The following is a 10,846-nucleotide window of genomic DNA, read 5'->3' as shown; positions in this document are numbered from 1 at the left end:
ACGGCTCAACAATACAGCCTCAGCTCTGCAGCCTCTGGCTTGGAGGAAGCAGGTAGGGGAAGGGTCTAGTACCCAGTGCCGAGATGCTCAACATCACTGATCATTAGGGAAGTGTACATCAAAAGAACAACGAGATACCACTTCGTACCCACTGGAATGGCTGGAAGGGAGGGAGGGAGGGAGGGAGGAAGGAAGGAAGGAAAGGATGAAGAGGGAGGGAAAAAAGAAAGGAGAGCACTCAGGGAGTTGAGAACTTTTTCTGATTTCGGTTAAAAAAAGCAGCTCATATATAGATTTCTGTTGGACTTTAAAGTAAATTAATTATAATCTCAAAAGAATTTTAATAATGATGGCCATAGTTACTAAGATTATTATCTCTGATTTGAACTGAATCAAATAATCCCTAAGACGGCATAGTTACCTCTGAATTTAAAGCCCTCAGATCATAATTCTCACAGTTTAAATATGTCATAACACTGTCTTATCCTTGCCACTACTCCGAGGAAGAGCTGATCCTTTTTTAAATTAAAAAGAAAAATTTTTTTTGAACACTTCTGTATTCATTTTCCATTGCTGCTATAATAAATTACCACAAACCAAGGAGCTTAAAACAACATGAAACTATTCTCTTACAATTCTGGAGGTCAAGTCCAAAATCGGTCCAACTGGGCAAAACTCTAGTATAGGCAGTGTCAATTCTTCTGGAAGCTCCAGAGGCTTGCCTATTTTCATTTTTAGAGGCTGCCAACATTCCCTGTCTCTTGGCCACATCACTTCAATCTCTGTGTGCATTGTCACATCACCCTCTCCTCTCAGATTCTGACCTCCTTGGCTCTCTTATAGGAACAGTCTTGGGTCCGCCTGAATAATCTAGGATAACCTCTTCATCTCAAGATCCTGAATTTAGTAACACCTGCAAAGTCCCTATTGCCATCTAAGGTACCATTCACAGACGCTGGAGACTTTAGGCCATGAGCATATTTGGGAGTGATGAGACAAAGAAGCCTGATTTCTGTCATTACAGTGACACAAAGACCTGAAAACCATACTGCAAGTGTGTTGTCTCTGGTTTCATTACCTTCCCTTGCAGAAGAAAACCATGTGTGGATATAACATATATTTTCTTTTGTATTTCCAGCTCTAGGAATTTCATTTTTTCACCGTCTGGTTTCTTAGTCTGCTCTTTCTAAAATGCTCCTACAATCTACTTTTTTATAGTAGTCATCATTATTTTTTTTATGAAAATTAAGATCCTTTCCTGTCATTTTGATTCCAGCTGCATCTTCCCGAGGCATTGAAAATTGGTGTGTGTGTGTGTGTGCATCTAATGAGAAGTTTTGTAAAATGTAAAAAGCTAAACATATATACACTACTTTCTTTGAGTCCTCTAATTTTTATCTGCTTTTACTTTGCATATGTAGACCAGTCTCTAGGCCTATAAATGAACATGACCGACTTTTATATCATTTCCTTTATTTCCAACACATTGAATATGCAAGACTGGCACTAAATGAAGCCTAATCATACTTCTTTATTTGGTGCAACTTGACTCAGGCAGATGTATCAACGTGATACCCTTACAGCTTCTATCTTACTTGATTGCACCTTTGGAAGAGCATAAAACTGTGCAGCATTTCTTTTTTAACGTTTCTGGGTTTTTCTCTCACGAGACCTGTTATGGTCTGAATGTTTGTGTCCCCCCCAAAATTTATACTTTGAAAATCTAATGCCCAAAGTGATGGGATTAGGAGGTAGGAGGTGGGGCCTTTGAGAGGTGATTAGATCATGATGGTGGAGCCCTTGTGAATGGGATCAGTGTCTTCATAAAAGAGGCCGCACAGGGTTTCCTAGCCGCTCTGCCATGTGAGGGTACAACCAGAAGTCTGTGACTTGGAAGAGGGCATTCATCTGCCCACACTGGCACCGTGGTTTCTGACCTCCAGCCTCTAGAACTAGGAGAAATAAATTTCTGTTGTTTATAAGCTACTCAATATGTGATATTTTGTTATAGAAGGTTGAACAGACCAACACAAGACCATTAGTTTAAAAATATAGCATGGAAATCAATAAGAGTTTGATACTTTACATTCATTCATCTTTTCAAAATGTCCTCTCAAATCCAAGATTATTTGGAATTGAGCTTTTCCTTCCCTTTCCTCTCTCTACTGTTGGATTCTTCTCAATCATCCAGTGAAAGTATGTTTCGCACTGGCATTTAGAATGTATCAGGTAATATTAAGTTGCTTTCAATTAGAAGCTCTAGAATCTTATAAGAAAATTTCTATCTTTTAAAATATGTTTGTCTTTTTCAAATAAGAAAGATTCACATTTTCAGGAGCAAGATTATGCTGCAGAGTCAAAGTTGCATCTTTCTTTACATAATTTCATCTACTGACAATAAAGAACATGAGAAATTACTGGAACTATTTATTTAGAAGTGATAAAAATTTATCTGTGCTACTGTACCTTCTTATCCTTGGCTAACATCTGTGACAAGTGTAATGTTATACTTGGCTCATTTTGTTGGGCCACAGAGGGCCGTGTGTTCATCCATGCAGGGCTCTGTACGTTGTCCATATGAGTCCTGTGGTAGGTGCTGATGATAATCTGTACCTAGGAACAGCATGTGCTTTGTTCTAAGCACTGCATCAGAGGCAAGTGAGATACAGCCAAAATAAGGCAAACTCTTTCTTGCAAAGAGTTTGTAATAGGGACGCGCAGTGTGCACATCGAGAAAGTCTCAACAAAATTTAAAGCAGGTTGAAGGTGAGAGCAGATAAAGGGGCACTCGTACAAATAAGGGCCAAGAAGAGCTTACATAGCACATAGAATATCAGCAAAAGAAATGTGAGGTCATGTGGCATATCTCCCTGCTACCTCGCAGTCCTCAATGCAAAATGTATTAATATAATGTAAATAAATGCCTACCTTTTTCAGGGGTGTATTTCTTTACCTTCAGCATGATGAAGCACGAGGATGTCGAGGAAGTGTATGTGTACCTCATGCACAATGGCAATACAGTCTTCAGCATGTACAGGTGGGTGGCCTTTTCTAATACAGGTGACATCCATGCCACCATTGTTGGCTCAAAGGATGGCCAATATCAGGGGAGTAGATAGAAATCACCAGAGGCTGACGTGGACCCTGTTATCACCGAGAGCTTCCAAACACCAATGTATGGCCAGATTATAATCACTAATTGAGAAGAAATCAACCCGGTGAACTTAGCGTAAACAGGTTGAGGCCTTGAGCCACTTATTAGCAACACTCCCCATAACTAATCCTTCATATTCTTTTCTTAAAGCATTATTTCTTCTTTCTCAGCCTTTTCTTCCACTTTCCTACTCTCCCGCCCCCTTTGCCTAGGTTTTAGCCCTGTCGATAGTCTCTAGCACCCTTGTGGGCTGGTGGGTTAGAGTTGGGAACAGGTCCCTCTCTTTTGGCTGTGCTGCTGCTCTGATACTTATCCTAGCAGCTTGGCACCACATTTCTTTATTTTAAAAAGAAATCTTTTGACATTCTCTGATGGAAGCTTAGAATGTGGGAGACAGACAGAGAACCACCATCTTTCCCCTAATTAAATGGATGGTAAGTTATCTGTGAATGACTTTGTGGCTGTCATCTTCTCCCTGTTATTTCTAATGGCCTGTAAGGATCACCATATGTTTTCCTGGAGCCTGGCCTCCAGTGGGAGCATGTATGTGAAACGAGTTAGGTAGGTGAAGCTGTTGCAACAAAGACACCTAGAATATAGTGACTCAAACACCTGGAACTCTATTACTCTTGACCTGTCCCAACTTGAGGAAGGTATGAGACAAGAAGGGCAAAGGGGGAGATTGCGAAGATGTTGAAAGGAGAGGGAGGAGCTCCGCCCGGTTTTCGAAAACAGTCTGGTGAAAGCCGTTCTGTGTCATGGGGGTGCATGTATCTTTTCGACCTAGTATTTTTATTTTCTTTTATTAAATACCCAGAAGTAGAAATGCTCGATCATATGTTAGTTCTATTTTTAATTTTTTGAGGACTCTCCGTACTGTTTTTCATATTGGCTGTGCCAGTTTACATTCATACCAATAGTACACAAGTGTCCTCTTTTTTCCCCGTTCTTGACAAATTTTGTTATTTCTTGTCTTTTTGATAATGGCCATTCTAACATGTGTGAGGTGATATCTCATTGTGGTTTTAATTTTTATTTCCCTGATGATTAATTATGTTGAGCATTTTTTTATATACCTGTTGGCCATCTGTATGTCTTCTTTAGAAAAATGTCCATTCAAATTCTGTCCATTTTTTAATCGGATTGGTTTGTTGTTGTTGTTGTTGTTTGCTGTTAAGTTGTATGAATTTTTAAAAATGTATTTTGGATATTAACCCTTTATCAGATGCATAATTTGCAAATATTTTCTCCCATTCAGTAGGTTGCCTTTTCATTTTGTTCATGGTTTCCTCTGCTGTGCAGAAACTTTTTAGTTCGATGTAGTCTCATTAGTTTATTTCTGCTTTTGTTGCCTTTGCTTTTGGTGTAAAATTCAAATAGATATTGCCAAGACTGATGTCAAGGATCTTACCACCTATATTTTCCTCTATGAGTTTTATGGTTTCAGGTGTAGTAAATATATTTTTGGCTTACAGTATTTCAATTTATGGTGGGTTTATTTGGATATAGTTTCATCATAAATCAAGGAGCATCTGTATTTTAGTTTGGGTTATGACAACACCCTCCTTTAGTACCAAACTCCAAATTATTTAGGGTAGACTAAACCACTGTAACATTGGCCTAACATAATGGCTTGAACGTAGTAGAAATTCCTTTTCTTCTCATTGAGCAGTCCAGAGTGGTTGTTCAGGTTGAGGTAGACAAGAGAGAGCTTTCTTCTACATAGTCTACAAGAAGTCTTCAGCCTTCAACATATAACTTCCAAGGTCATTCTTGTCATTGCCATTAGCATCCCATACGATCATAATGAGGAAAGATCAAGGAGAGTTGTATTGGCCAATCCTATAAATGGCACATTATTTCTATTCATATGCCATTTAAAGAGCTTGATCACAGGACCCTACCTAAATGCACGAGAGTCTAGGCATGAAGGGGAGGACAGATTCTGGTAATGAACTGGCTGTCCACTGCAAAGGCTAAATAGTTTGTACCTTTTTTTCTCTCTAGCTATGAAACAAAAGGGAAATCAGATACATCCAGCAACCATGCAGTGCTGAAGCTGGCCAAAGGAGACGAAGTCTGGCTGAGAATGGGCAATGGCGCTCTTCATGGGGACCATCAGCGCTTCTCTACATTTGCGGGCTTCCTGCTCTTTGAAACTAAGTAAATATCTGAATAGATCTGATCCACTTTGGAAAGACTTGTAGCTGAGCTGGTATTGTTATGATCTGAGGCTCATTAGCGTTGAGGGTTCTACATGCTGTATTTTAAAAAAATTTTAATGGTTATATTGCTAATCATGCCACAGGTACAGTAATAATGTGCGATGACTCAGGGGCTCAGAAGAATAAACAAATTTTTCCCAAGTGACCTTGACCAATATACTAAGCACCTTTATCATTCTCTCAGCACCTAAAAGAGAATTCCTTTCTTGATACAGGTTGGGAATAATTGTTCCCATCAGAGAAGTCATTTACCAAGAGTTTTGTGGCTCTATTTTAAATTTAATAACAGCTTTCAGGAACCCTTGAGGTTTGGAGTTCATCATTAAAACTTTTCAGAGAATAGGATGTAGTGATTATGATGGGACCAGGGCAAGAACAAGGACACTTGCCAGGACAAAGGTACCAGAAACATTTGTAAAGCCTAGACTGGGAAGTAACACTTTGATCCAATGGGTCGATATTCATGAATAAAGTATAGACATTTTTTAGTAACTCCAGATAGCTTTTAGATAGCAAAAGCATTCACGATGTCCACAAATAATTGACTGCTTCTTCTTCTTTTTTTTTTTTATAAGGATACTGCTATAATTAAATCTTATCTTCAAATAGCTTGTATTTTTGGAAATAGAATATCTCCGGATCCAGAATTGGATTTACCAAACCTGGTTTATCAGGTTGACTCTTTGTCATTGCGTTTCTCAGGTTACAATAGATCTTTGTTCATGCGGACCTGCAGAATCAGCTGAAGTGAGTTTAGGTCCACATTATACAGATGTAATCACTTTCTTTTCTCTCAATTTAGAAATTACCCTAATAAACTACACATTGACAAGTCATGTTGAAGGAGCTGTAGACTCAGTTATATACACTCGAACTAACGGATACAAAATATAAGGGCCTTCCACTTAGGAGACATACAATAAAATCTCTTAACCATTTTTTTTAATAAAAATTATATGACTTCTTTGATTACCATATTTAATCAATATTCACACAAGAGCTGTGCCCCTTGACTTTTGCCTATCCCTCCCGCAAAGGATTAAAAGGATTAATCCATTCTCAAAGGATTAAATTAGTCACCAAAATGATATTCACGAGAATGCACCAGATACTATCTGAAGATAGTACCCAAAGATAGTACTGGAAGCATAGAAAATTAATTAGGGCTGCCCTATGAGCTAACTAGTGTGTTTCGTGATCAGTTCAGCCTTTGACCCTTTTCTTTAGATCTGTAAATATTTTAAAACTCTTCCTGAATCCATATGCAATGCTATTTAAAAGTGAATGGATATTACCTATAATGTGCTTGACGGTGAATGTTTTTGTGATTTCGTATAGGTCTCCCCCACCAACTCCCTACCCTGGAACTGTGGGGTCATGGGGTTGAAGTTTACTATTACCAAATGTCATAAATAGTCCGTAAAAATGCATTGCCAATAAATATTGGATGTTGCATGCTGTCCAAGGAATTCCATATCTAAAGAACATACAATACAAGTAAGTACCTAGAGGAAGATATTGGCCTGGCTTTAGATAAAATCGAGCCAAGAAAAACAAAATAACTATTATGTAAAAAATAAATATACCTTTGTTACGTATATGGTTTTATAATGTTCTTAATAAAGTCGAATAGTCATACAATTGGAAGTCACTACGATTTGTTAATACAAAGTTAAAATATTTTCATATACATGGTGTGAACATTCATACAATCCATTATGTGGGCACAGAGCAGGATAAGTTGTCCAAGAAAAACTCCACTTTTCAGTTATTCCATTGTTACAACTTCAACCCTCTGAGTTTTTAAGACTTTGATGTTTAGAGGATCCTTTAATGAAATCTGAGTATTTTGGAGGAGAGGGATCTTCTTCACAACCTGAAGTCTTTATGTTGATACCTAAATTCAAGTTTTCGCCTTAGTAGAGACACCCACGGTTTGGTCGCAGGCAGGTGGAAAGCACTGCTGGCTTGCAATTAAGTCCTAGGTGTGGAGAAGAGTGACCAGTAAGGAAGGTGGAAGAAGGCCAAGACAATTATCAGTGTTTCACAGTTTCACCCATGACCAGAATTAGATCTGGAAGACTGATTTTACGTCTTCCTAAAACCAGGATCTGCAAAAAGTGGTAATATGTCGATGTCATGTGAAATGTAAAGGTACAAGAAACCAACTTTTACATTCTAAAGCCCCCATGAAGGCAAACTCCACGAATGAAGCACATGGGTTTCTGCTTGCTGCAGAAATGCAATACGTACACTGTAGAATTGCTTCCTATAATGATCAAGTTGGGTAATTTTCCAGTGCAGAAAGGGCTACATTTGAACTTTGGACAACAAAGAGACTATATTAAAGGAATTCTATTGAGCATATTGTGAATAAAAGCTGAAGTCAAAAATATTCAAGCAGTGGATAGAATAATCAAATGTAAATTCCAAAGGATACGGCCGGAACTCATAAACATCTAGTTTGTGCGAAGATACTATGTTATTCCAAGAGCTACTCAGCATTTGCAGTTAAATTCTTAGCTTTCAGGAGTTTTTAACTTGACAAGAAAAAAATTCTGAGTTGGCCTAAATTGCATTATAGCAGGCAGCAGAGTGGGAAGTGAACAAGGGCAGTTAACCAGTTAACAGCCAGAGCTGAAACCAACAAAAGACTGCTCTCATTCCTGAATGTCTGTTGAAACTTTGAATCAACTCCCAAGCAGCTATCTAGAAAGAAAAGCTGTCCACCAGACGCCAAATCATCCTGTTTTCACGTGAACTTTCTGGACCGTTGCCCACAACCAACACAGAGGCACCCAATACGGACTATTCACCTATCCCAGAATATTCTGTGATTCACTTTTTCCTCCCCTCTTATCTAGAGCCAATGTAAATCCTTTCAAAGCAACTTATGTCTTTCTTCCCCAAACTCACTGTCCAAAAGAGGCCCCGTCAACTGCAAGACAGTGGATATGTTTGTCTTCTCCATCTAGCCCTGCCTCTGGTAATTCAGAATGTATGTTCCAGGACTGGGGCCTTTTCCTGGCCGACATATGCCTTGGCGAACCCCTTGTTTCAGAAAAACTTTCAGTCTCAAAGGTTTTTGTTTGACAAACCTAATGGAGAAAGATATGTAAAAAGGAGTAAGGGCATGGATGATATAAAGCAGAATGTTTTCATAGCTACAGAAAGCAAAGCCCTAGGGAGCTAGAGGAGAGAGAAACAACACCCAGCTCACAGCATGAAATGGCTATGGACAAGGCAGTGTTCCTGGCTAGAGACAATTTCCTGCTCAATTATGTTTGGGGTGTTAATTTTACAATATCTTTTTTCTTTTCTGGTTAGAAAAATGCTGTAGAAAATTTATAAAATCCATAAAAGCATTTAGTATAAAATTGCATTATCCCACCAGACATCATATTAGCATTTTGAAGTGTTTATTTCAGTCTTTTCCTGCATATCTTTATGACTTTTGTTTTTAAAAACATAGTAATGAAACAAATCATTTGAAAGTGTACTTTTTACATATTTTTATATCTTGCTATGGTTTGCCTTAACATAGTAAGGGCGCTCTGAAATCCTATTAAGGATTATTTAAAAATATAATTTTAATGGCTGCATAATTTATTTAACTTTTCCCATTTTGAGAGGTATTTTTGCCATTTTCAGTTTTGTTTTGTTTTGTTTTGTTTTGTTTTGTTTTCCAAAAACCTGGTCTCAACCCCAGGTTCTTGATACAAAGCTTCTAAATTCTTTTAAATAGGGGAGCTAGAAGAATCTTCTAACATTAGTCTTTGACTCCAGTTTCTAAAACTCTTGTGATTTCCTAAGCAATAAAAGCACTAGGAGCATCTTTCGTTCTAATATATGCTCTTTGACCCTAGTTCCTGATACAGAGTTCCTAAATCTCTTGGGATTTTTGGAGTAACAGTATTTTTTGTTTTAATGAGGTGACTCTTGGTGGGCTCTCAGATGGAGGCTGGTCACCAGAAAGACCAAGCCATGATTATAAGCCTGGAATTTTCAGTCTCCAGAAAGGGGAGAGAGGCTGGAAATGGAATCAATAATTAATCGTGCCTACATCATGAAGGTTCAGTAAAAATCCTGAAAGCTTGGGGTTTAGAGAGCTTCTGGGTTGGTAAACGTATCTACATGCTTGGAGGAGGTTATATCTCAACTCCATGGAGACAGAAGCTCCTGTGCTTGGAACCCACCTGAACTTCACCGTATCACCTTATGTATTTCTTTGCCTGGCTGTTCATCTGTGTCCTTCGTCATATCTTTTGTTATGTAATAATCTAGTAAACATATTTAAGTGTTTCCCTGAGTTCTGTGAGCTGTTGAGCAAGTAATTGAATGGGTCCCACCCAATATAATGGTAGGACAGAGACAGGATAACAAATATTGACAGTCTTACTTAAAAAGAAGGAAGTAGAAGCTCCATGACAATTCTAAAATCTAGTTGACCAGGTATTAGAAATTCCTTGACTAGTTTTAAAGGCCTGTAAACACTTCAGAATGTATCTTAGAGATATGAGATCAAAAAAAAAAAAAAATTATAATCACCATAACATTTACACAAAAACAAAAGAACAATTCCTTACTATCATCTAATATCTAGTCAATGATTTAAAATATCCCCAACTGTCTCATAAATATCTTTCGACGGTGTATTTGTTTAAATCGTGATTTAAAACAAGATTTATACATCACACTTGATCCATACATCTAACATTTAAGCTTTGAAATCTGCAATGATTTCTCATTTAATTAATTAATTAATTAACATTTCCTTTCCAACATGTGGATTTTGCCGATCGTATCTGTTGGTGTTATATAGCATATTCCTCCATCTCCCGTCTCATCTTCCTCTGTTCTGCGCATTTATCATAAACAGATAATTGCTTGATTAGATTTGGACTCAATCTCTTTGCAGGAAAACATTATAGGTGGTATTATCAATTGCATCATACCAAGAGGCCCATAATGTTTTATTGTCTCTTTTTTGTGATGTTAAAATTGATCAGTGGGTTCAGGGTATCTCAGTCAAATCCACATATTGTAATATTCCCTCCATTAGCTTTTTGCCTAATGTTTTTAGCAGCCATTGATGATTATAACTTAAATCCACTATTTCACTAGCAGTTGCAAATTAGTGACATTTTTAAAGACAGACATTCTTTCACTAGCTATTTGGTTATCCTGAAATACTGTTTGCATGGGAGACAAGATTAATGGTTTTTTTATTTTCACTTTTATTTATCAATTTTTAGAATAACGAGTTGGTGCCCTAGCAACTTCAAGAGGTGATTAATAAGATCTTTTAAAGATCAGTATTATTAACTCATCATTTTTCATGTATTCGATGTGTTTCAATCCACCTTAGTAATTCTAATTGAATGGTCTCATCTTACCTGTCAGTGAGCAGCTCTTTGAGATAGTACCTTCATCCTTTTCACTCAGACTGAGGCTGGTGCAACTCTCT

General features: G+C 37.7%; 1 protein-coding gene across 3 annotated transcripts in view; it reads left to right on the top strand.

Moving 5' to 3' along the window:
• The window catches only part of C1QTNF3 (C1q and TNF related 3), a 19,250-nt gene extending 12,230 nt beyond the window's left edge, over positions 1–7,020 (top strand). For 2 of the 3 annotated variants that reach the window (XM_006917795.3, XM_025050963.1), the window contains exons 5-6: positions 2,938–3,037; positions 5,162–7,020. In XM_006917795.3, the coding sequence (XP_006917857.1) occupies positions 2,938–3,037; positions 5,162–5,321 (260 nt within the window). In that variant the 3' untranslated portion in view covers positions 5,322–7,020. The remainder of the gene's footprint in view (positions 1–2,937; positions 3,038–5,161) is intronic. The other variant, XM_006917796.3, reaches the window with a different exon arrangement.
• The last annotated feature ends 3,826 nt before the right edge of the window (positions 7,021–10,846 follow it).

This window comes from Pteropus alecto, unplaced genomic scaffold (genome assembly GCF_000325575.1).
Source record: "Pteropus alecto unplaced genomic scaffold, ASM32557v1 scaffold127, whole genome shotgun sequence".
Lineage (NCBI taxonomy): Eukaryota > Metazoa > Chordata > Mammalia > Chiroptera > Pteropodidae > Pteropus > Pteropus alecto.
The sequence above is the reverse complement of the archived record's forward strand: the minus strand, read 5'-3'. Positions and strand labels throughout refer to the sequence as shown.